Below are 27,015 nucleotides of genomic sequence, written 5' to 3' on the forward strand. Positions count from 1 at the left end.
TATGTTGTAACATTTTATTTTATTCATATTTTAATAAATAACATCAACAAGTCATATTATGATAATTGTGATACATTAATGAATACAATGTATTGGAAATGATGTGGAAATAATAAACACAGAATTTAAAATATTCACATGTTCATGTTTTAATCATTTCACACGCGGCGTTCCTTGAAATAAATCGTATTCATTAATGTATAACAAGTATCACAATATGACTTGTTGGTGTTATTTGTGTTGTTATTTTGACAGTGGTATGTCAGGCACCACGTACGACAGCTATTTCACCAGCGTCAACAGTTCAACGTGTTACGTCATGCGTCCGTTTTATAAAGCAAAACCACCGGCATAATGTTGCAAACAAAGCTCTGCGAAAAGTGTATTTGTGTGTCTTCTTTGTTGAACATCAGCCGGTACTTTTTAACATTAATTTGCTACAAATAAGATGTATATATATATATATATATATATATATATATATATATATATATATATATATATAGAGAGAGAGAGAGAGAGAGAGAGAGAGAGAGAGAGAGAGAGAGAGAGAGAGAGAGAGAGAGAGAGAGAGAGAGAGAGAGAGAGAGAGAGAGAGAGAGAGAGAGAGAGAGAGAGAGAGAGAGAGAGAGACTATTTGATACGCCATTGGTCTAAACACAACAGCCACACTCTGTCTTATTTGGTCACTTGTTGTAATTTTAACAAGACTAAATGTAACATTTTATCGATGTTTAGTGTTGTGTTTGATAAGATATGAAAGATTGGGGGAGAAAAAAAATGAAAAATATAAAACACGAGCATGACGTAATCACATTTCCCCCCGGTAGTGATAGTGTAACAGGCTGGTTGACCTTTCAGAAGGAAACCATCTTCATCACAGTTGGATGAGGAAGGCCTGCCAGTGCCCAGATAAACAACAAAAGTAGAAATCCGTATTAGGCCATATTCAGCAGCCAGGGGGGTCTGACACTAACGACCCTCGATTTAAATCATGTTTTCCTTTTCCACGACCTTCCAGCCGCAGGTAAGTCAAATGATATAATGTAATATACTAGTGTAAGTCTCCCCAGGGAAGGGGGTTAGCTTAGATAGCTACTTAGCTGACCGGCTAAGGGGGAAATGGGGGAAATAATCAGATGATTTAACTATTAGCTCGCCTCTTATGAACTGTTTGGAAGTGTGTGTGTGGGGGTTAGCCAACATAAGACTGTAGCTACCGATCTGTCTGTCTATCAGCGATCTGTCCTTCACAAAGGCCAACCAGCGATGTCATAAGGAAAATCTGCTCTTGTTTCGATAAGTCTCGCGAGACTTATAACAAATTTCCAGGCTTATTTAGATCAATATCATTCAAATATCGCGAGATATATCAAAATAAGCCTAGATGTTGCAGCCGACCTAGCACAGATAGCTAGCTGGTTAGAAACACCGGTATTGTCTAAAACTAACCAGTATGTTCGGTAACTGTCGATGTCATTGCTTTTAAGAATTCACACACAAATCGTGACGTTAGAATTAGAAGGTTCTATCTCCATTTTTGTCAAAAGTGAGTTTTTTACATACTCTGATCCATTAGGTGTTTATTAATGCCTGTGTGGTGTTATTTTTAAAATGACATTTTTTGAGTTAGTAATTCATAAAACACAAAGGTTCCATCTCACCAAACATAATGGAATGTAAAAACTTTGACGCTCAATATCTCTGAACTGCCCTAAACGGAGATAGAACCTTATAATTCTAAACTCACGAACTGTTGGTGTCATTGCTTTTAAGAATCCATACACACATGATTCTTGACTGTACGCTACAAAAACGTATGGTTAAATGGGCATTTAATGACTTTATTTGAGTTGTAGGAAAAGCTAAGCTACCGGTTATGTTATTCTACGTTATCTAACTGTCAGTGTGTGTGTGTGTGTGTGTGTGTGTGTACGTGAGATTGTGGCTGCGTTGGTTAATACGCTCTCGACATCTGTTCGGCACTCAAGGGAACGCCTCTTGTCCAATCGAATTGCTTGTTTATGTTCAACTGGAAAAGGTAGTGAGCAGCACATAATTTCGTCTTTTGACTCTGCTGGGAGTTCGTTAAAAATGCCTTTAGAAAAAGCCTTTCGACCTGTACGTATATATTATATACATATATATATATATATACATATATATATATATATATATATATGCCATATATCATACCTCCACTATGATTGGAAATTAAGTAGTGTCCAGTTGTGGAATTATATTTAGCAGTAGCGATATTGGGGCAGTTCGTATGGGCTCTGCCCTGCTGGTTGCGCGATGCAGGACAGCTGTGAAAGGAGACTGAGGCAGGCAAAAATCAGGGTCGATTCAGACATGCAGCGATCCTGTAAATTGCATGGAATTATACATGGTCTGGACCAGGGGAATTGTACATGGTCTGGACCAGGGTAATTGCCTGAGCGGATTTCCCATTCAGACTTACGTAGACCCTGGAAATTGCATGGAATCTGGGAAGGCTTGTATGTGTGAAAGGGGCTAGAGTCCCACTGTATACCAGAAGTATGCAACTAAGTAGTATACAGGACTGCTTTTTAAATAATTAATTCTGCACTTTACAATTATATGATACAAATCAGTCTGGCTTCGTGGCCTAGGGTGGTCCAGTGGTCTAGCACCGCGGTCTACAGTGCACACATACGCCCATGTCGGCATGGGTTCTCCTTGCTTTCCTGTCTGTCTTCACTGTATCTGTCCAATAAAATGACAAATATAAGTGGGACTCATAGAAAGAAAAAAAACAAAAAAACAAACAAACTGTCTCGTGTGTCCTAGGTGACGGTGCCCCTCAGCCAGCTCATCAACGCCCTCCATTCCCTGAAGAGCTCGGCCACCTCGGCGGCCACAGCGTCAGTCCAGAGCCTGCAGAAAGACCTCGCTCCAGAACACGACCCGTACCTCAAAGAGGTAAGAGAAACAACATGGGAAGTGAGATTCCTTCCTGTTTGAAAGTTCCAGTGGAACTTTTCACTTAGTTGAAGAAGTACACTGAATGCATAGGTAAATGGACTGACTTATATAGCGCCTTATTCCAAAGCGCTTTTACAACAGCCTCTCATTCACCCATTCGCACGCACACATTCACACACCAATTGCGGCAAGCTACCATGCAAGGCATCGGTTAAGGACACTTAAGGACATGTGGCCAGCCGTGGCTCGACCTGCTGATCTGCCAACCTTGCGATCATTAGAGGCAATGATTAACAAGCTAGATTACTCTTCCTGCTACGACTGGTGGATTGATGATGATCACTTGCCTAGTCAAATGTATCGATTGTAAGTCGATTAAGGCGACAAGCGGGATGGCAACGTTCCCTCTCTCCCCTTAATCACACAGAGAGCAGGAGGCTGCGTGTATGTGTGCCTGTATGCCTTATTTTATCATATGCTATATTTGTCAGGGGACACTAATAAATATAGAAATGTAATAGACACTGCAGTTAGAAGCACTTTACATTGGTCATGTCATCAACTCTAAAAAGAGGCATGAAAGCATTCAAAGAAAAATATAGGATGCACTGCAGACGTTGTAATATACATGCTATATTTTCATCAGCCCATATAATGTAACCAATTGGCACCGTCAACATTAGATCATTTCCTTCACCTTACTTTCGTAGTACAAAATGATGGAATTCTAGTCTAACCCAACACCATCTCGTGTCAGAACGCTGCACAGAGGTGGAGAGACTAGCATAGGAGTGACGCCACCGATGGGACGACAATTAACCTATCGTTTGAGTGGCCACTTTTCCTTCAAAATAGTGAAAATACCACCGCTCATCTGTGATCAGACTATGCTGAGGTGCTGGAACTGAAGAGTATCAACAGAGTGCAAAATAACAGCATCCGCACACTCAAACAAAACAAAAACAAAAACTTATTTAAAACTTTTTATTGAGAGCTTTCGGTCATAGACCTTCTTCAGGCATAAAGCAGTGACAAGTGAATGCAGTGGTATAAAGGGTTCAAACGACATCACTTGATTCAGCCAATGCACAACAACACAACAATCTGTGTAAAAAATGTGTGTCAGTTTTCCCCTCACACTGATGTCCTCTCCCCCCTTCTAGCCCAATGTGAACCTGAGGGACCTGGGCCTGTCAGACCTGAGGGTGGGGCAGCTGGACGAGCTGGTCAGCAGGTTACTGCCCAGCCTGGTACCAGAGGAGGGCCCGGGGACGGCCCCCTCCAGATGGAGGGCCTCCCACGTCTCTGCAGACTCCTTCTTCCAGAACAAGCATGGTGAGAGGAGACTTCCTGCCTTGAGGAGAACTGTTTGTGTCGTGATGTGGTGATATCATATCGTTAGCCACAGAGCATAATTGCCTAAGTCATATTTTGGCCAAATTGAGATATCTGCCTAACTCTACTCTCCTAACACTGCTGATTCACTGTGCATTATTGCCTACTATGCCATCGGCCTATCAGAATGCTTGTTACATTCTAAAATCACTATCTGCCCAAGTCATCTCTTTGACATAGGCATGTTTGACACTACATACAAAGATGGCTCGGCTGACCACAAGTGAAGCATGACGTAGGCAATTATGCTATGAGGCTAACGATACGTGTTGGCTGCTTTCTACACTAGACCAGCACTAGCAACAATTGTATTTTCACTAGGGCTGTCGATGTTAACGCGCTAACGATTGCGGATAATTTGGAAACGGTAACACGGTAATAAGAAAAAGTTGCCGCAGATTAATCATATTGCCAAGATATTATTATTATATTAGAACTACAGACATTAGACGGAGGTCAGTTTACAATTCTATTACAGAACCATGCATGTGTGGTGGTCCATGTTGACTGGTGCATTTGTGGTGGTGGTACCATGTTGACTGGTGCATTTGTGGTGGTAACATGTTGACTGGTGCATTTGTGGTGGTGGTACCATGTTGACTGGTGCATTTGTGGTGGTAACATGTTGACTGGTGCATTTGTGGTGGTGCATGTCGACTGGTGCATTCATTTAGTGGGTAGTGGTGGTCTAGTGGATAGTGAGTTAGATTGGCGATCGAAAGGTTGTGACTTCAAATCCCGCCTGAAACACCACCACCACTAGTGTGCCCTTGAGTAAGGCACTTAGCCCTCAGTTACTCCAGGGGGAATGTCCCTGTAATCTGTAATTGTAAATCACTTTGGATTAAAACCGTCTGCTAAATGTCACATTCTAAATTCTTCTGAATTCATTTTTTTTACAGGCTTCTCACACCAAAGGTTGGGGGTGTTCGGCTCGCCAGCGTACCACAGACAGAACCACAGTCCTCTGCAGGCGGTGTGCTCTGAACTCCAGTACCTGCCTGGTAAGGACCGAACCTGCTTGACATCACTGCTACCCGCAGTGAGAGAGTGTCGCTTTATTCTTGGAATGTGCCCATACGGCCCGCATAAGAAGTTGATTACAGCTCCCCTACATTCCTCTGTGATTGTATTGACAGTTAAACCTCACAGCCAATGGTATGGAAAGCCCCAACTTCTTCTTCGTAGGCCCCTTAACTCCCGGTGGAGCATAGGCCACTGACGACTCTTCTCCATCCAGCACGGCTTTGTCAAGAGGATATAGGGCATGACATTTTCCACATTCAAAAAGCAAAAAAAAAAAAGTTGTCAAATTGTATCATATTTTCTCTTGTCTTCCTTCTCCTTCAGTGTGGGTCCAGAGCCGGGGCTTTAAGACCCTCAGGACCAACCCCAGACGTAGGGAGTCCGGCTACGAGGGCCCGGCAGAACCAGAAGGCTACACTTCAGCCTTCATGAAGGTTAGCGACTGTGTGTCCGCCTTCCCAAACACACGCTGCTGCATAAGTCACAGGGCTCGACATTAACTCCGTTTTACTTGTCCGGAGCAAGTAAAACTTGCGCAGGTGCCAGACTAGACTAGATGATCGTGAGTGAAGATATTATCAAAGCGTACGGGTGATCGACAGGCGAGTAGGCTTTGATAATATCTTCACTCAAGATCATCTAGTCTAGTCTGGCGCCTGCGCCGTCTGTTGTTCTTCCTGCACACAGATAAAAATATCCGGGATCTAGCAGCGGCGGCGTGCTCGCGCAAACAAACCCGGAGAAAGTGTTACTTGCTCCGGACAAGTAAAACGGCGTTAATGTCGAGCCCTGGTTAGACACTGTGTGTCCGCCTTCCCAAACACACGCTGCATCGGTCACACTCCTACTCTCTGAAGCCGCTCTCTCTGACATGCTCGGCAGGCAGTCGATGTACTCACTGTTAGTGAGTTATAGAGTGACATGTGGAAAGGGCCTATGTTGTGTTTTAGGACCGTTCTGGTCCTATTAATCCCACTGTCTCATGTTCAACTTAACCTCTCCCCTCTCCATCTTTCTATTTTACCTACTCACACACACTGACCCATCCACCTACTCTGACTGGCACACGCACACACACCCACACACCCATTCTCATCCTCTCACGTCCTTTCGACCTTCCCGTCACACACACACACACACACACTTCCACACACCTACAGGGTCTCCTGATGAGGGACAAGGGTCCGGAGGTGGAGAGTCTGGACCAGGTGGTGAAGCAGAGGAACCTTCCGGAGAACCAACAGGACGCCTTCAAGACGGGCTTCACTGAGGGCTTCATGAGGTCCCAGGCCTTCACCCAGAGAACACAAGGCACGTGACACACCTCTCTGTACATGCTGCTACTCATATACACTCTGTCTCTCTCCCTCTCTCTCTCTCTCTGTCTCTCTCTGTCTCTCTTTCTCTCTCTCTCTCTCTCTCTCTCTCTCTCTCTGTCTGTCTGTCTCTCTCTCTCTGTCTCTGTCTGTCTCTCTCTCTCTCTGACTCTGTCTCTCTCTCTGTCTCTGTCTCTCTCTCTCTGTGTGTCTCTCTCTGTCTCTCTCTCCCCCCCCCTCTCTCTCTCTCTCTCTCTCTCTCTCTCTCTCTGTTCAGAGTAACAGACAGGAAGAGCTTCTTATTTCTTTTGCACTACGACACGCTAATATGCCTTTGATGTAGCGTTTGGTGAGAATCATCGATGTTTAGCTGTAACACTACTCCACAGCACCGTTCGATTATATCAAAGATGTCTGGAAGTCCTAGGGGTTTGTAACTTACAATACCCAAACCACCACTAGCAGTTCCTACAAGCTCTCAGCAGGTGGCACTGCTGAGGTGAACTAAATCCCTGATGCACTGTTGCTAATATTCCTATTGTGATCTCTCTCTCTCGTGTCTCTCTGTGTTGACAGATTCACTGAAGAGGACCAGGCTGATCCTGTTGGTCCTGCTGCTGGTGGGCATATACGGCCTGTCAAGAACCCCGTTTCTATCGGGTAAAGGCTCCTTTTCTGACGCTGGTTTGTTGAGTTTTTATTCCTACGCTTGTACAAAGAATCACCCCCATAACCCCCTACATGAACACCACAAGTAGGGAGTTGTGTTTTAGTGCTTTTCTATAAAGAGTTTGAGTTTGAATTTGAATTAGGCATTTAGCAAGACGCTTTTAATCCAAAGCGATTCACAATTACAAATTACTGGGGACATTCCCCCTGGAGTAACTGTGGGCTGAGTGCCTTACTCAAGGACACACTAGTGGTGATGTTGTTGTTTCAGGCAGGATTTGAACTCACAACCTTCCGATCACTCGCATCAACTCACTATCCACTACTAGACCACCACTACCCCTAAAGAGTTACAGCTGAAATGGCATTTCAAGGGGTGTATGTTCCTGGATGTTAAAGACAAAACAGTGGTGATCAATATCTTCAAGTGTCCTCTAGAGGGCGATATCCAAGTGGTCTTGTTCACCATATGACTTTAGAAGCAATTAGCTATATAATAGTTATTATCATTATTATTACCTGATAATATCATTAATTGCTAAGCAGAAATGTCTGAACTGAAGAGCATGGAGTGTATGGTTGGAGAGACATGTTTCCACTGCTACTTTGCCTTGCAAAACGCTGCATGCTGCACTTGTAGTTATGCACCTGTATCAGTGTATGCACAAGCACTGTCACAGAGGGTTTTCTGCAAGCCATCACATCGTAAGCCTCATAGCATAATCACCTACGTCATGCTTCACTTGTGGTCAGCCGAGCCATCTTTGTATGTAGTGTCAACAACGCCTATGTCAAAGAGATGACTTGGGCAGATAGTGATTTAGGAATGTAACAACAAGCATTCTGATAGGCTGATGGCATAGTAGGCAATAATGCACAGTGAATCAGCAGTGTTGGGAGAGTAGAGTTAGGCAGATATCTCAATTTGGCCAAAATATGACTTAGGCAATTATGCTACGAGGCTAACGATGTGTTTTACCGGTACATGTCCAGGTCCTCAAAGATGACAATGTCATTAACGTGATGATCAGGATGTTCCCTATAATCAATCGTTTCACAACAGTAACACTTTGTATGTGTTTCAGAGAGCGAATGCAATATTAACATAAACACTTAGTCTCGGACGGTAAACAAATTAAACGTTTCTTGAGGTCAGGAAGCTAGCTAGCATAGCATAGCATAGCTAGTCTTAGCAAAGCTCTCGCTACGCCTAATTTCTTGACGTCAGAATGCTAGCTTAGCATGTTACTGCGTCCAGGTGTGTGTTGATGGTCTGACTGGGCTGTTATGCTGTTTCACAGTGAGATTCCGCACCACCTCAGGTCTGGACTCCCAGATGGACCCGGTCCAGGTGAAGAGCGTCACGTTCGACCACGTCAAGGGAGTGGAGGAGGCCAAGAACGAGCTGCAGGAGGTGGTGGAGTTCCTCAGGAACCCCCAGAAGTTCACCGTGCTGGGCGGGAAGCTCCCCAAAGGTACGCTGCTGCTTCTAACGTGTGTGTAGGGTTAGGACTGTGGCGCAGGAGGTAGAGCCGCCGTCTAATGATCGCAAGGTTGGCAGATCGGCGGTTCGAGCCCCGGCTGGCCACATGTCGAAGTGTCGTTGGGCAAGACACTGAACCCCAAATTGCTCATCATTGTTCACCCTGCTTACAGTTTCCCTTGATGAAAAGAAGATCCTCTAGTCTATATCACACATGTTGTGCCCCAGTCTGTAAGGGTCCGTTTGTTCCTGAGATTCATACTGGTGTGTTGCACTCATTCTGGGCTCCCTCTCTTCCTCTCAGGGATCCTTCTGATTGGTCCTCCAGGCACGGGTAAGACGCTCCTGGCTCGCGCCGTGGCGGGCGAGGCCGACGTGCCCTTCTACTACGCCTCGGGGTCAGAGTTCGACGAGATGTTTGTGGGCGTGGGAGCCAGCCGCATCAGGAACCTCTTCAGTAAGTTCCACGTGAATTCTGCGGCTGTTGAGTGGCTGGGGGCGGCTGTGGCGCAGGAGGTAGAGTCACCGTCTAATGATCACAAGGTTGGCAGATCGGCGGTTCGAGCCCCGGCTGGCCACATGTCGAAGTGTCCTTGGGCAAGACACTGAACCCCAAAATTTCTCCATGCGGGCCGGCGCCTTGCATGGTAGCTTGCCGCCATTGGTGTCTGAATGGGTGAATGAGAGGCCGTTTTGGAGCAGCAAAAAAGGCTCTATACTTACATATATATAAGTGCAGTCCATTTAACATTTACCAATAAAGGGAGAAACATCACTTCTCATCTCAACTCTCTTAACCATGATTATTACCAATAGGAGAAAGGACTTCCCACCTTCTTCTTTTTTTTTTGTGAAAGAAGAATTTCCTAGTAGATCCTCTAACAGTATACACCTTATTCTTATCAGTGAAAGTAAGCTATTAAAAAACTTTGTGACACTACCTTAATATCTCTCTTTCTCTGTCTCTCTGTCTCTCTGTCTCTCTGTGTCTCTCTCTCCGTCTCTGTCTCTGTCTCTCTCTGTCTCTCTCTCTGTCTCTCTCTCTGTGTGTCTGTCTCTCTGTCTCTCTCTCTGTGTGTCTGTCTCTCTCTCTGTGTGTCTGTCTCTCTGTCTCTCTCTCTGTCTCTCTCTCTCTGTCTCTCTCTCTCGGTACGTAGAAGAGGCCAAGGCCAATGCACCCTGTGTGATCTTCATTGACGAGCTGGACAGCGTGGGAGGGAAGAGGATTGAGTCTCCCATGCACCCGTACTCCAGACAGACCATCAACCAGCTGCTAGCAGAGATGGACGGGTACGTCACAGTCTTAATGTGTTTCTAGAACCTTTATTTATCCACCCACCCCGGGGTGAAATCGGAGCAGAAATAATCACTTCATTGTATCCATGTCTTCCATGTGATAATGAGAACAGGACTGAATTTGAATCACTTCAATGTTTTTGATATTTCCCAGGTTCAAACCTAATGAAGGAGTCATCGTCATCGGTGCTACGAACTTCGCCGAGGCTCTGGATAAGTATGTTTACAGTTTGGAGTCATGGCTGTATGAATTATGTCCTTGATAAATGTTGTCGTGAAAATCGACCCACAACCGATTTAAAGTAAGGCCTTGTGAATGGACCCATTCCATGAACCATGGTGTACTAGTGAGTCACAGAGAGAGAGAGGCAGGGAGAGAGAGACAGAGAGACAGAGAGAGACAGAGAGAGACAGAGAGAGACAGAGACACAGAGAGAGAGACAGACAGACAGACAGAGAGAGAAAGAGAGACAGAGAGAGACAGAGACAGAGAGCAGACATCAGTAACCCTTTAACCCCTTCCTCTCTTGGTTCCAGTGCTCTGGTTCGGCCGGGCAGGTTTGACATGCAGGTGACCGTCCCGCGCCCTGACGTGAAAGGACGCACCGAGATCCTCAACTGGTACATGGCCAAGATCAAGATGGACCCCGGTACGTCTCAGAGCAACGGCTTTAACCAGAACCCTCCCTGTCCTCCTGTCTTTAACCAGACCTCTCCCTGTCCTCCTGTCTTTAACCAGAACCCTCCCCTGTCCTCCCTGTCCTCCTGTCTTTAACCAGACCTCTTCCTGTCCTCCTGTCTTTAACCAGACCTCTTCCTGTCCTCCTGTCTTTAACCAGACCTCTTCCTGTCCTCCTGTCTTTAACCAGACCTCTTCCTGTCCTCCTGTCTTTAACCAGACCTCTCCCTGTCCTCCTGTCTTTAACCAGAACCCTCCCCTGTCCTCCCTGTCCTCCTGTCTTTAACCAGACCTCTTCCTGTCCTCCCTGTCCTCCTGTCTTTAACCAGACCTCCTCCTGTCCTCCTGTCTTTAACCAGAACCCTCCCTGTCCTCCTGTCTTCAACCAGAACCCTCCCTGTCCTCCTGTCTTTAACCAGAACCCTCCCTGTCCTCCTGTCTTCGACCAGACCCCTCCCTGTCCTCCTGTCTTTAACCAGAACCCTCCCTGTCCTCCTGTCTTCAACCAGAACCCTCCCTGTCCTCCTGTCTTTAACCAGAACCCTCCCTGTCCTCCTGTCTTTAACCAGACCTCTCCCTGTCCTCCTGTCTTTAACCAGACCTCTCCCTGTCCTCCTGTCTTTAACCAGAACCCTCCCTGTCCTCCTGTCTTTAACCAGACCTCTCCCTGTCCTCCTGTCTTTAACCAGAACCCTCCCTGTCCTCCTGTCTTTAACCAGACCTCTCCCTGTCCTCCTGTCTTTAACCAGACCTCTCCCTGTCCTCCTGTCTTTAACCAGAACCCTCCCTGTCCTCCTGTCTTTAACCAGACCTCTCCCTGTCCTCCTGTCTTTAACCAGACCTCTCCCTGTCCTCCGTTCTTCTCTCCTCCAGCGGTGAATGCGGAGATCATCGCCCGGGGCACGGTGGGCTTCTCGGGGGCGGAGCTGGAGAACCTGGTGAACCAGGCCGCTCTGAAGGCCGCCGTGGACGGCAGGGACATGGTCACCATGAAGGAGCTGGAGTTCGCCAAGGACAAGCTGCTCATGGGTGAGAACGCTCTCTCACACACACACTCTCTCTCTCTCTCTCTCTCTCTCTCTCTCTCTCTCTCTCTCTCTCTCTCTCTCTCTCTCTCTCTCTCTCTCACAGTCACCTGCACGCACGCTCATGCACGCACACACACACACACACACACACACACACATATACGCACTCACATGCACACACACACATATATACTGTATATACGTGCTCACATGCACACACATACGCACTCATATACACACACTCACATGCACACACACACACACACACACACACACACACGGGCACACATTTAATGTTGCAGAAGGTGTGGGGACCCTGAACACACCAGCGTTAATGTTGAACCCTGTCCAGTAACGACACTCGGCTCCTCGCTCTGATTCAGTCTTTCCATAGAACTATGAACGTGTTCATTTCAGAATGATTGACAGTTATTTCTTTATGTGTTAATCAGAGATGGACTCTTCCTCATTGTCTTCCTCTCTTTTCTTCTTTCTACTTCAGGTCCTGAGAGAAGGAGTGTGGAAATCGACAAGAAGAACAAGACCATCACGGCGTACCACGAGTCAGGCCACGCCATCGTGGCGTACTACACCAAGGACGCCATGCCCATCAACAAGGCCACCATCATGCCCCGGGGCCCCACACTCGGCCACGTGAGTAGAGAGCCCCCTGTTCTACCCACCCCCCCACCACCTCCTCATCCTGCCTTCAAACCATGACAGGAAAACACAGCGTGCAAAATAACAGCATCCGCACACTCAAACAGAGAGAGAGAGACAGGGACAGGGGGAGGTAGAGGGGGAGAGAGAGAGACAGAGAAGGCATGCCTGAAGAAGGTCTATGACCGAAAGCTCGCAATAAAACTACGTTTTTTTGCACAGTGTTTGAGTGTGCGGATGCTGTTATTTTGGACTCTACTGATACTCTTCAGTTCCAGCAGCACCTCAGCAAAGTCTGATCACGGTGGTATTTTCACTATTTTGAAGGAAAACACAGTGTAAAATGACTCCTATCTGACCCAAGATGGTCTCTTATACTACCTTGTCCTCTCTCTCTCTCTCTCTCTCTTCCCCCCCCTCCCCTCCCCCAGGTGTCTATGCTGCCAGAGAACGACCGTTGGAGTGAGACGCGTGCTCAGCTTCTGGCCCAGATGGACGTCAGCATGGGCGGCCGCGTGGCCGAGGAGCTCGTGTTCGGGTCACCAGACGTCACGACTGGTAAGACACAGAGAAGACCTCCATCTCCTCAAGTTACACCTTAACTGCCCCTCCTGAGACATCTACTACCCCCCAGCACTGTGTCTCCTGAGGCATCTACTACCCCCCAGCACTGCGTCTCCTGAGACATCTACTACCCCCCAGCTCTGTGTCTCCTGAGACATCTACTACCCCCCAGCTCTGTGTCTCTTGAGACATCTACTACCCCACAGCACGGTATCTCTTGAGACATCTACTACCCCCCAGCACTGTGTCTCTTGAGACATCTACTACCCCCCAGCTCTGTGTCTCCTGAGACATCTACTACCCCCCAGCACTGTGTCTCCTGAGACATCTACTACCCCCCAGCACTGTGTCTCCTGAGACACCTGCTTCCCCCTATACTGTCTCCTAAAGCTTCGTGCACACCGCGAACCGTGACCCACCGTTCTGACGCAACCTGGTGGGATGGGCTTGACGCATGTCGCATGCGATGCAGACGCAACAACACAGCGGTAATATATGTCCGGAGGAGATAGCAAAGATGGCGCCGTTAGCATCACAAACACTATGCCATACAAGTTAGCATCAGAGGTAGACTAATATCCTCAACTTATGTCCTAATCACACTACTGTCATACAAGTCGTACCTTCTCCTTGACATGGACATAAACACCTGCTACCTTCTTTGAAAGAAATCGCGATTTATTCAGTGAAAAATAGTACACCATTCAGATAGCATAACAATAGCATAGCATTCGCGGACAGTCAGTCAATGCACCTAGCACAACAATAGCATAGCATTCGCGGACACAGTCAGTATGTTAACATCAGATATATAAACGGGTTATTTTGATAAACTGGACACATTTTGTGAATATATATGGTTACTTTCTCGCCTGAAAACATATAAAAACTTCATAAAATGACATATTAACACTTGTAGAGCCAAATTAAAGATTTTCGTCAATGGCGGATTTTACATCTAGGCGAGAGCTCTGGTCAAGAAACTACTTCCGGTTGTTTTGACGGATCCAACGCAACGCAAAAGCTGAAATATTTTGACTGATTACCGCACCCTGACGGACAAGAAACGCAATGCAGAGCAACGCAACGGATCAACGCAACTGCCCCATTGAGATGAATGACTTCCGTGCAACGCAATGACCTGGTGTGCACGAAGCTTTAGAGTCCTACTGCCCCCCCCCCTTGTACTGTTTCTCCAGTGTCTATACATTTTTTTTTTTTTTAAATGTTATATGAAAAAAGCCTTTTTCTCTTCTCAGTCTCATTCCATAATGAATTATTGTTCTGCAAAAAATAGTCCTTCTCACACCTGTGATGCGGTGGTGTCGTTTCACAGGAGCATCGAGTGATTTCGACGGGGCGACGAGGATCGCAAAGATGATGGTGACCAGGTTCGGGATGAGTGAGAAGGTGAGTCCACGGTGAATGGGCTAACACACCATGGGTTATATAATGAATCCACCCCATGGGTTATATGATGAATCCACACCATGGGTTATATGATGAATCCACACCATGGGTTATATGATGAATCCACACCATGGGTTACATGATGAATCCACACCATGGGTTATATGCACCTAACCTGTTCACACCTGTATTTGTGGCAACAAACTCACCAATTTCTGTTTGGTTGCCACGTGTTTCCACATACGTAAAAAGCAGCATTTTTGGCACTTTTTTTGCACAATTTTGCACTTTTCATTCAAAAGAATCTCAGAATGCTACAGAGTAAATACTTTATTTTTTATTTTTTAAACAGCCTAAAAACATAATACAGACATAATAAGGTAAAAAAACACACACAAAAGAAATCACAAGAATTAACACAGGTTCAACAGTCAAAGGCCTTTTTGAATAAAAAGGTTTTCAGGCCTGTCTTAAAAGAGTCCAGGCTCTGTCCTGCCCTTAGCTGGCTAGGAGGCTAGCAGTGCCCACACATTCTAACCGTAACCCTAACCCACCATCCTAATCCCTTCCTCAGTCCTGTTGTCAGAATCAACCCTTTGAGAAATATGAATGGGACTGCCCCACTCAGAAAAAAATACTTGTTTTTACTGCTTAACACTGAGGTACATGATACCACTTTTACTTTCATTTTGAACAACGTCTTTGGCCTCTTGCATTTTTTTTTTTTTTTGCGAGAACCCTAACTCACTCGTAAGTGAAAGACAACCCCATTCTTGATTACTGGTCATTTGATACACCGGAGGAGGAGACAGTTTGGGGATGGCCTTTTTCCTCAGGTAATTCCTCTTCGCGGGTCGTTGACATCGCCGTCCTCCCACCATCTGACTCTCTTGATGTTCTGCTCCTGTACTTATCCTGCCCCGTCGACCCTCACATCCCTCTCATGTATAATTATACCTTCCTCATTGTTCTACTGCTGTCCTGGCTGCTGACCTGGCCACCCATGCCGTGGTACGCTGTTACTGTTGGATAAGAGGTCTGGTGTGCCTCTGATCTGAGCCTGAAACTCTTGTTGTTGTTGTTTCTGCTTGGCTTGTTCCAGCTCGGCATCATGACCTACCAAGACATGACCAAGCAGAGTCCAGAGACGCAGGCTGCCATCGAACAGGAAGTCAGGGTCCTCCTGAAGGTGAGCTCCTCAAACCCTTCCCCGCTGCGGCTGCCAACACCACATTAGTGTTCCTAGTCGAGATCTCCTTCTTAAATTCATCACTGTAGTTACCACACTGTTTACTTTTACGATGCTTTCAAAAGTCAATAGCAGTCTTCTCAGTGCTAGGTAGAGAATTTGATGGTAGGTTTTATCTCAATACTCTCTGGTCCTTCTCTCTCCTCAATACTCTCTGCTCCTTCTCTCTCCTCAGGACTCGTACGAGCGAGCCACGAGCCTGCTGAAGACCTACAGCAAGGAGCACAAGAAGCTGGCGGACGCCCTGCTGACGTACGAGACGCTGGACGCCAAAGAGATCAAGCTGGTTCTGGAGGGCAAGGCGCTGGACCCCAGATGACTCAGCAGCCGTAGACGTACCACCTGTATTATGTAAATATGAAGCTGTGCAATGGAGTGGAGGCCGTCAGAGGCCTGGTAGATGATTTATTGTGTTTCTCTCTCTCTCTCTCTCTCTCCTCTCTGTCTCTATCTCTCTCTCTCTTTCTCTCTCTGTCTCTCTGAATCGGTCAATGGAAAACGAGACACTGAGTTTGTGTTTTAGCTCACATGCGTATCACTTTATTTTATGATTTAGATTTTGACCCATCTGTCTGTGTCATGTGTGCAGCAGACATTCCCCTTTCAATGCCATTTTTAGATGAATGAATTGGTAAAAAAGTATTGTTTTTGCCATCTCAAATTGGCGATTTACAAGAGATTTTAAGTTTGCCCCCCCCCGTACCACTTTGTATATACAGTATCAATCTAAGAAAAAGATCGACATGTCCTCCAACAGTCAGCGTTTTCTGTTTGTCATTTAAATTCTCATATATTTGGTATGTTATCAAAGTTATGAGGGAAAAACAATTCGCTGCAGATAGTTCTCATCACAACTACAGTCTTCAATGGGTTTTACTTTAAATAAATACTTTTTTTTTGTTATAGAAACCATAGGTCAATGTCATTTGTCTACATATGAAGAAAAACATGTACATGTACCCTATGTTGAACGGAACTGCAGAATGGCTGTATCAGTATTCTGTCCCTAATAAAGTGAATCTTTTGTGAATTCAGTGGACCGCTTTGTCATAGAACTTCCTGTAAAGCATAAGTCATTCAGCTGCATTGGCTGTATACAACCATGTTATCGTTTTAATTTATTTATGTGCCCAAAATGTGCTGGAGCCATCATTAGCTATCGTAGGCCATCATGTCCACTTTTGAGCTCACCTTGTAAAGGAACTGTGATGGGGAACTGTATATATGTGTGCAAGGAGGTTATCCCCATGGGTATCTGGTTCTCTTAATTGGAAATTAACCTTGTGGAAGCCCTAATAAAAGTTATTCTAACTTGATGTTGTTTCTCTTTATTGAGTTTTAAACTCGCTGTGACTCAGGTGGTATAGCGTGATGCTAACAACACTTAATAATAATAATAATAATAATTCATTGTATTTTTATAGAGCTTTTCCGGGGCTCAAAGACGCTGACAATATGGCAAAGACACAGAAACAACAAGCAACAGATAACATGAGCACATAGAACACAGAGTTAACGAACAGGCACAGGGAACAATTAACACAGCAATGTCCCGGGGGGGGGAGGGGGGTGGCAGGCTTAGGGGAGATGGTTAGGGGTAGGGAAGGTTGTATGCACTTGGGTTGGGGGTTCGATTCCTGCTGGGACCATTATGCCCTGGAAAACGGATGCACTCACCACAGCAATGTAAATGCAGTTAAATGGCATGTACTACTGTATATTATTATACATTAAACTTGTAAGCATCTAGTTCCAATCTTTGAGAAATGTGTGTGCCTGGATCTAGTCAATGGGGCTTCTGTTGTTTTCAACCTGAGAGTGGAGTACAATGACCCTAACCATTATGTGCTCTATATTATAATTAAACTACCTTGGAGGAAGTGTTCTTCCTTGCCTCCTGGCTCTATTGCTATCTTTGTCTTCCTTGTGAGGGTGGGAGGGGGGCATAGACATTCATTTACTACCCCCCTCTGTATCTACAAGTAGCACTAGTGTGATTCCACAGAAAACAATGGCACCATAACGCCCCCACATCTTTTTGATCCAGTCCGACTCTTAAAGGGTTCCTAATCATGATCACTGAGAGGAGATATTCCAATAGGAAAGACAACAACAACACAAGCATACATTGTATGTTCCTAGTCAGCACCTTTGGAACAAAACAAAAGCTGAATTTAAAGGGTTCTTTTGAATCTGCCCTCAAGCCTACAATTAGTGACTTCATTTACAAATGAGCCTAATTGGAGACCAGGGAAATTGCACATACGCCTCTAACAAAACAAGTTGTCTTTTGTTGGAGCTTCGGGTCCATTGTGTGGAGGCAGCTGGTCGTGATGTATAGTCAGGGGTACTGGGGTACAGGGCTACAGTATAAAGAGGGTGACCAAAGACACATGGCAAGATGGCAAACACTGACCTCCAACCGGACTGACTGAGCTGAGAGAAAAGTGCTTTTCTGTTTCTGTTTCCTTTCTGCCATTGGTGAACGGACAAGGGCTTTGAGACGACAACATCCTCTAGTCAACAAATGTTTAGAATTGAATGTAAAAACGTGTGAAAGTCCCATCCTGCTCATCTGTCCCACCCTGCTCATCTCCAACAAACATGGAGGACACAGAAGAGGACATTGCGATAGTCGGGATTGGATGCAATTTCCCAGGAGGTAGGAATCGGATGACTTGCATTGCATGCCTTCTCAGTGTTTTGTTTTAGTGATTTCTTTTGCCTTCCAAATGTTACACTATAGTGAAGGTCAGTATTATGTATCATGACACATTCGAAGGTAAAGTTGAGCTTAAAACCCTTGGCTAGAAAGCAACAGAAAGCAATTACGTTACATTGAATTCTGACTGTAAGTGCTTTCGGTTTCAGGAGAGGGGCTTGACCATTTCTGGAAGGTTCTATTGGAGGGGAAGAACTGTGTGGTGGCGATCCCAGATGAGAGGTTTGACAGCACATACTGGTATGACCCTGATGACAGCAAACCTGGGAAGACACAAACAACCAAGGCTGCTCTCATAGAGGGGTAAGACACAAAGAATGCAGCCTATCAGAATGCTTGTTACATTCCAAAATCACTATCTGCCCAAGTCATCTCTTTGACATAGGCGTTTTTGACACTACATACAAAGATGGCTCGGCTGACCACAAGTGAAGCATGACTTAGTCAGTTATGCTACGAGGCTAACAATATGTTATTGTTGTTAAGGATCCATAAACATACGCCTCTGTATTGGGTTCTTCTGTTCATCTCCCAGGTTTAATGAATTTGATCACAAGTTCTTCGGCATCACTGAGGCTGAAGCAGAGTTCATGGACCCTCAACACAAGCTCCTGCTGCAGTGTACGTACAGGGCACTAGAGGATGCTGGGATGCCCATGGAGAGAGTCAGCGGGACCAGAACAGGGGTCTACATAGGTAATAACAACGTTATTACATGCTGTTTGTATCAAATGGTAAATGGTAAAAATGGAGTGACTCATATAGCGCCTTATTCCAAAGCGCTTTACAACGGCCTCTCATTCACCTGTTCACACTCACATTCACACACCAATGGCGGCAAGCTACTATGCAGGGCACCGGCCCGCTCATTGGGAGCAATTTGGGGTTCAGTGTCTTGCCCAAGGACACCTCGGCATGTGGCCAGCCGGGTTTTGAACCGCAGATCTGCCGACCTTGCGATCATTAGACGCCGGCTCTACCTCCTGCGCCACAGCTGCCCCCAGTTGTTAGTACAATGTAATACTAGGTGATCCTACACGTACCATACATTATGAATGTCATGTAAATGTAAATTCATAGCTTAAGAAGTGATATTCTATTTAAAGTGGGACTACACTGACATGTGACATGTTAAATATTTCAAGGCAAGGGACTCAGATTAAGACTGTGTTCATATTTTATCTATTCATTTCTTACATTTGTTTCTCTTCTTTTATTGTATTTTATTTGTACCTTCTTTTTACTGTTTTATATACTTCCCCTGCTTTTATATACATTTTATGCTTTTTTTTATTAATATTTTGATCCTGTTGTAAAGCACTTTGAGCTGCATTTCTTGTATGAAAGGTGCTGTATAAATAAAGCTTTACTTACTTACTTACTTACTTACTGACCTGTTCTTCCAGGTCTTATGAACCGGGACTACGAGACCCTCCTGAACAACAGCCCCAGCACCATCACTCACTACAACGGCACGGGCACGGCCATGAGCGTGGCGGCCAACAGGATCTCCTTCATCTTCAACCTGACTGGCCCCTCCTTCGCCATCGACAGCGCCTGTTCCTCCTCCTTGGTGGCTCTGCACTCAGCCTGCCAGGCCATAAAACAAGGTAGCTACACCCATACATTCACCTGTTACACCCATACATCTACCTGTTAATAATAATAATAATAATAATAATAATAATAATAATAGCTTGGTTTTATATAGCGCCTTTCTCAAACCCAAGGACGCTTTACAGAATGTACAGACAGAAAGTCAGACAGACAGAACAGAAAAAAACAAAGAAAACAAAAAGACAGTGACAGTGACAAAACTAGACTAGGGGTCAAAGGCCTTGGTGAACAGGTAAGTTTTGAGGGCTGATTTGAAGGTGTCCAGGGTCGGTAGGGGTGTTGAAGGTGTCCAGGGTAGGGGCGTTGCGGATCACTGTGGGGAGAGAGTTCCAGAGGGTGCGTGCTGCCACACTGAAGGCTCTGTCCCCGAAGGTCCATAGGTTGGTGCGGGGGGTGGAGAGCAGACCCATGTCTGAGGACCGCAGGTTTAGTGACCGCAGGTTTAGTGATCAAATCATTTCTGGGTAAATGTTAGGTTCCAATTTAAGTGGTCAAATAAAAAAAATAAGTAGTCGCTTGTTCCTAGATTCAAGGTTGTTCAGTTGGTTGTAACATTTACCAATTTGTTAGCATCCTATCTATGTGGATTTACGCTGAATTCCTGTTTGCAGTTGGATGCTATTTAATTTTTGATAAGGCTGAGCTAGCTTTGTAAAATTGTTAGCAACTCTTGCATACGTCACAGAAGCCTCTTAAATCAACTAAAGAGTACTGACAAACAACATAAACCTTTCATATTTGGGTGATGCTTAATTTATCTGGTAAAGCCAAAATTCCAATCAAAATACTGGAAATGACAGTTTTCACTTTAATGGATCTTTAATCATATTATCACTATTTCACTCTTATTTAATCTGCCTAACTGGTGATTTTGCCTAACAGGTGACTGTGAGATGGCTCTTTGTGGGGGTGTGAGTTGTATCATAGAGCCACGAGTCTTTGTTGCTCTCAGCAAAGCAAAGATGATCTCACCTGATGGCACCAGCAAACCTTTCTCCAGCAGAGCAGATGGCTACGGCAGAGGAGAGGGCTGTGGGATTGTCCTGCTGAAGCCGCTGAAACATGTAAGACTGTGGAGGCTAAAACATTCTCTATGTACCATATACAAAATATCTACAATTACACTTTTGTGATTCTGATTCTGTAGAAAAACAATGAACTAATATTGCTATGATTCATTATAAACAGGCTCTGAGGGACTTTGACAACATTTGGGGCATCATCCGCAAAACTTCAGTCAACCAAGATGGCCGCACAGTCACTCCAATCACCAAGCCATCCATGGTCCAACAGGAGGAGCTGCTGCGCAGAACCTATTCTGATTCAGACCTGTCACATGTCCAGTACATAGAGGCCCATGGGACTGGAACTCCAGTCGGGGATCCAATAGAAGCAGGGAGCATCTCCAAAGTCATTGCCAAAGTTAGACCTCCTGGTTCAGAAACACTCCGCATCGGTTCTGTGAAAGGCAACATCGGACACACAGAGTCTGCAGCTGGAGTGGCAGGGCTAATCAAGGTCCTCTTAATGATGAAGCATGAAACTATTGTACCCTCACTGTTCTACTCTGAGGACAGTGCCAGTATAGATGCTAAAGCTCTAAATGTGAAAGTTCCTACCGAAGTTGAGGAGTGGGCAAAGACAGGCCCTGAGGGAAAGCTAGCTGGTATAAATAGCTTTGGATTTGGAGGCACAAATGCACATGCAATAGTAAAGGATTATGTGCAAGCAACTGTTCCCATGTTGACAGCTCATAACTGCCTCAAGTTGTTTGCTTTGTCTGCAGCCTCAGAAAAGTCCTTGGTAATGTCTATCACAGACACAAAACAAAGGCTTAGCAGATACAAAACAACTGACATACTAAAGTTGGCGTACACGTCAGCATGTAGGAGGACTCACTACAGACACAAGTACAGGAAAGCATTTCTGACCTCCTCTATCTCTGATTTAGAGAACCAACTCAAGTCTGCGATGAACAAGAGGGTTGAACCATCAAGGTCAGATATCAACTTGGTTTTTGTGTTCTGTGGGAACGGGGTTACGTACAGGGGCATGTGTCAACAACTTCTGAAAGATGAGCCCGTTTTCAGAGAGAAGGTTAGAGAAGTTGAGAACCTCTTCCAGAACTACAAAAGTAGTACCAGCATCACACAAAAAATAGCAGATCGTTATGACAATGATGACGATACCAAGCCAGATGTTGTCCAGCCCCTCCTCTTTGCCGTTCAGGTTGGCATTGCCAGTCTCTTGAAGCACTGGGGCATCAAACCTGATGCTATCATTGGTCACTCTGTTGGAGAGGTTGCAGCTGCCCACTGCTCTGGCCTTCTGTCCCTTGAGGATGCAGTGAAGGTGATCTACTTCCGCAGTGCTCTGCAGACGAAGGTCACAGGAGGGAAAATGCTTGTGGTCAGTAACATGGCTGTGTCAGACGTTTTGAAAGTCCTCCCTGTGTATTCTGGGAAGGTTTGCTTGGCTGCCTACAACAGCCCGCAGTCCTGCACCCTCTCGGGTGATGCAGATGCGGTCGACAGTCTCCATCAAAAGCTGAAAACTTTGTTCAAAGGCAAGAATCTGTTCCTCCATGTGCTGGAGGTTTCTGCGGCATACCACAGCCATATGATGGACCCCGTACTGGCTCAAATAGAGGAAGGAATTGGTTCCTTGACCATAAACGAAATGGAGTGTGAGCTTTTCTCAACAGTGACCGGAGACATGTATTCCCATGGAGATTTTAGCACTGGCAGATACTGGGCAAAGAATATCCGAGCGCCAGTTTCATTCAAACAGACATTGGAAGCAGTAACCAAAGACAAGAGGAATGTCACCTTTGTCGAGGTTGGTCCTAAAAGGGCTCTAGAGAGGAACATCCAGGAAACATTAGGAAATGACACCATAGTTCTCTCCTCGGCGCAGCCGCATAAAGACCATGACACGATATTGACAACTGTGTCTAAACTGTTTGAGCTGGGGGTTCAGGTGAACTGGGACAATTTCTACGGAGGATATGAGGCCTTGCCAACTCCTTTCCCACGGTATCAGTTTGATAATCTGAAGAAAGAGGTGTATTTCGAGGGTGTGAGACGAGGAAATGAAGTGATAGCTTCTTCCCACCACCCGCTGATACCTCAGACAAAACAAGGGAGCAAAGAGCACAAATGCAGTCTTTCTCTAGATACCGCCCCCTATCTTTGGGAGCACAAAAACAATGGTGTCCCCATTGTTCCAGGGGCTTTGTATGTTGAACTGGCTTATGCTTCTATGATGGCAAGTTCAAGGCCAAAGATACCAATTTCCTCAATGCAGCTAAGTGTAACTTTCCAGAGCTTGTTTACACTCAGCACAAACTCTCATCAACTGAAGGTGGTACTGGAGCCAGCAGAAAACGAGACCATCTTTAGGATACAGTCTCCTAGCGCAACACATGCATCAGGCATCGTCAGCTGCAGGACTGGGCAAACATTGGTCGAAGAACCAACCATTTGCCTCAATGTCGTTTTGGAAAGATGTAAATCTGTTATAAAGGGGGAGGAGGTCTACTCAATCCTCTCTCATGCAGGGTTTGAGTACGGTGATATCTTCAGACAGCTGAATGAGGTGTACTTTGGAGATGAATTCAAGGAGGCAGTATCAACAATTACTGTTCCCATTGAGGTGCTGAAACAGCTTCACGAGTACTTCCTCCACCCTGTAGTGTTGGACTATTTTCTGCAAATGACTGCGGTGGTAGCTATCGGAGGAGGATTGGCTTCCAGACCAGGGTTCCCCTACGCAATTGGCAGTGTTGTGATATCAGGACCTCTGCAGGAGGAAATGGTCATGTATCTTAGAGCAACCCAAGAGACTTCAGACTACTTAGACGTATGCGGTTGCTTCTCCACAAAAGATGGGCATGTTTTAGTGGAACTAAAGCAGGTGAGGATCTTATTTTTAGGTAGTTGCTCTCATGTTGCTGAGTCGTTCTTCTTTCACAATGACATGTTCTCCATCACCGCTGATACCTACCCGAGCTGCAAACCTAAAACCTTAATCTTTGAGGACACACTGGGAGTTGCCACAGCGTTGAGGCCGTATATACATGCAGGATCTACATATATCTTGAACAAAGACCTTTGGTCTGGCACCCAACTTCAAGACTTGGTGTCTCACTCTCTTAATGGGGACACAGGCATGGATATAGAGGAGGTTCTGTTCATTTGGGGTGTCCATGATCTCAGTCACCTGACAACAGAGAAGACACTGGAATACTTGGTTGATTGCTGTGAGCATTACCGGCAGATTGTTCTCGCCTTGAAAGAGAGCAAGTCTACCTGCACTATCAGGATTGTAACTTACAGATCAGCAGAGAGGATTGTGGATCACATCAGCCCTGGTTTTGTGCTGTCTGGTATGGCGAGAGCATGCGCGGCTGAAATACCAGGCCTGTCGTTTCAACTGATCGACCTGGCTTCTGTGTCAAGCGAAGACATTCAAGCATTAGTTTGTGTGATAAACACCAGCAAACATCCAGAGGTCATGATCACCAAAGGCCAGATATATTCAACAACAATAGTGCGTACCCCCATAAAAGGCTTCGTCAGCTCTGAGGGGACGTACCACTCTGTGAGGTCTGAGCACCTTGTTCTGCAAACTTCCGACCCCTACAAAATGACTAACTTGTCTGCCATGTTCAGTGATGTGAAGAAAAACCTCATCCAGGAGAAATCAGTTGAGATTCAGCTCAATACGATCTGTGTTCATTCCTCTGATTACTTTCCTGTCAGTGTTTCCGATGTGAACTTTGGCCAGACCATGTACTGGAACAAGCACACATCTCAGAACCACAAACTTCTGGCTCTAGACTTCAGTGGCACTGTTACGGCCGTCGGCAAGGACGTAAGCACACTGAAAGTGGGAGATCAAGTTGTGTCATGTTATCCTGTTGTCGCGTCTACAAAGATCACAATACCCGAAGAAGCATGCTACACAACGAAGAGGCTCCCGTTTTTGAGGGACGCTCCTTATGTGTCCTACTTTGTGCTTGCATGGGAAATCTTACATAGAGCATTACCCAGAGTCAAACAACAGAGAAAACTGGGCATCATATCCCCAGTTCCAGACTCTGGTCTGCTGAAGGTCTTAGCCCTTACAGCAAACAGGTCAGGATGGAACGCTTTCATTTTGCCACAGCTGAGCGGACGACTGCCAAATGTTGATCAGTGTGATACATTTGTTGTATTGCCACCTTACGATCCGTTGTTTGTGGTGAAATTAGGCGGCTCTGCCACAGCGAAGCATATTGTTGTAGTCTGTGAAAACCAAGTCCCATTTTCACCCAATATCTTCGCCTGTGACAATGAACATACACACATCCAAACGCTTTATGTGTCGAACATTTTCCAGAGAGCTAATCTTAAGACACAGAAATCGAAAATCTACCATTGGCTGAGGTTGCTACATTCGGACAGTGTACTACTATCTCTGCAGAGCAGCGTCTTTCAACCAACAGGTGTAAGGAATCTCAATGAACCTGTCGAATCCTACTTCAGAGCGAAGACTGTGTCTCGAGTTGTTTTGGATAATCTGGACTCAGAATACACAGCGTCTGATATCCCCTTGCTTGTGAAGCCAAGGCAACTATTCAAGCAGAGTTGTGTGTACATTGTGACCGGCGGGCTCTCTGGTTTGGGCCTTGAGACAGTCAAGTTCATTGCTCACAGGGGTGGGGGGTGCATCGCAACACTTTCCAGAAGTACTCCATCAGCTGCTATGCTATCTGAGGTAAACACACTTCAGAGGAGATGTGGGATGTCAATCATGAACGTCCAATGTGACGTGTCTGTGTCAGCTCAGGTTGTGGAGGCGATTACAGCGATCGGTCAAAGATTTCCATCTTGTCCAATCAAAGGAGTGTTTCACAGCGCAGCTGTGCTACACGATGCCATGATCGAGACCCTTGACCGATCACACTTCGATAAAGTTCTGAGACCGAAGGTGAACGGCGCATTGAATCTTCACTACGCAACACTGCACAACAAACTAGATTACTTTGTGTGCTACTCCTCCATCACCTCCTTCCTTGGCAATGCCTCGCAGGCTAACTACGCAGCAGCCAATTCATTCCTAGACACATTCTGTCATTATCGACGAAACCTTGGACTTGCAGGGCAGTCCATCAACTGGGGTCCTTTGAACCTTGGTCTCTTGTTGAACAAGGATCATTTCCAAAGGTTTCTAGAGGCAAAGGGGATGATGGTTATGGAGGTGTTAGAGGTCCTCGAGGCCCTGGAAAAGTGTTTGTTGATGAACAACCCACAGCAAGTCATCTGCAAATTCAACTTCAGAAATCTAAGCAGCCATGTGCTCTCTCAAAACTGCTCTCTCAGAGGAAGGCTGTCGGCTTTGGTAGAGCAAGAACTTGAAACCACGAGAATGACAGAACCCAGGGTTCAACACCTTTCCTCAACACATGAGAATGTCAGGGTTATGCTGAGTGAAATCAGCAACGTTAGCATAGAGGAGCTTCACGACGACACCACGCTCTGTGCCTTGGGTATTGACTCAATGCTGGCGATGACTCTACAAAACCACATTTTCCAAGAGAGTGGTGTGAATGTTCCCTTGGTTAAATTACTAGACCCAAACAGCACACTGTCTACATTGGCAACAATTCTGAAGGAGGGCGGGTAGGTAGGTAGATAGGATAGGAAGTGTGGTGATATTTTGTCCCACTCTAGATGAATGGTCCAGTATGTAGATTTGAACTTCAACATAGAGTTAAATGTGTACATATATTTGTATCTGTGTGCAAAAAGTTATATTTACTAACTTTTTATTTAATAATATGTGTTGTATGCTTTAGATTTGTTATTGTGAATACACCCATAATAATCGGGCTGAACCGACCCTTACCGTGGAATTATTGTTGTACATAATAATGTGACTAGTTGATTAAATATGTTCATGCTGCAAA

At 45.5% G+C, this 27,015-nt stretch overlaps 2 protein-coding genes across 2 annotated transcripts; both read left to right on the forward strand.

Annotated features, from left to right (window-relative positions):
* The first annotated feature begins 881 nt into the window (after positions 1 to 881).
* On the forward strand, positions 882 to 16,763 carry LOC308172597 (ATP-dependent zinc metalloprotease YME1L1-like). Its single transcript, XM_080547513.1, has 18 exons — positions 882 to 1,027; positions 2,815 to 2,946; positions 4,113 to 4,284; positions 5,247 to 5,348; positions 5,695 to 5,804; positions 6,531 to 6,681; positions 7,263 to 7,346; positions 8,657 to 8,830; positions 9,143 to 9,295; positions 9,996 to 10,128; positions 10,289 to 10,351; positions 10,672 to 10,784; positions 11,687 to 11,842; positions 12,344 to 12,495; positions 12,933 to 13,059; positions 14,402 to 14,475; positions 15,578 to 15,664; positions 15,900 to 16,763. Exons 1-18 carry the CDS (start codon positions 995 to 997, stop codon positions 16,041 to 16,043), a joined length of 2,160 nt encoding a protein of 719 aa, XP_080403639.1. The 5' UTR covers positions 882 to 994; the 3' UTR covers positions 16,044 to 16,763.
* Positions 16,764 to 18,328: 1,565 nt separating this feature from the next.
* On the forward strand, positions 18,329 to 26,732 carry LOC308172605 (mycolipanoate synthase-like; the record flags this gene model as incomplete). The annotated part of the gene is made up of 6 exons (XM_080547523.1): positions 18,329 to 18,386; positions 18,596 to 18,749; positions 18,982 to 19,142; positions 19,853 to 20,056; positions 20,946 to 21,127; positions 21,252 to 26,732. The coding sequence occupies 6 exons, from the start codon at positions 18,329 to 18,331 to the stop codon at positions 26,730 to 26,732; spliced, it is 6,240 nt and encodes a 2,079-aa protein (XP_080403649.1).
* Positions 26,733 to 27,015: the final 283 nt, after the last annotated feature.

The sequence above is a fragment of the Nansenia antarctica genome, assembly GCF_963989245.1.
Source record: "Nansenia antarctica genome assembly, chromosome: 17".
NCBI classification, from domain to species: Eukaryota; Metazoa; Chordata; class Actinopteri; order Argentiniformes; family Microstomatidae; genus Nansenia; species Nansenia antarctica.

What these genes read in the sequence shown, in the direction of transcription:
- LOC308172597 (XM_080547513.1), top strand. Translation starts at nt 995, where the DNA reads ATGTTTTCCTTTTCCACGACCTTCCAGCCGCAG. An exon ending in CCACGACCTTCCAGCCGCAG is followed by an intron (nt 1,028 to 2,814) that starts GTAAGTCAAATG and finishes CGTGTGTCCTAG; the next exon opens with GTGACGGTGCCCCTCAGCCA. An exon ending in TGAACTCCAGTACCTGCCTG is followed by an intron (nt 5,349 to 5,694) that starts GTAAGGACCGAA and finishes CTTCTCCTTCAG; the next exon opens with TGTGGGTCCAGAGCCGGGGC.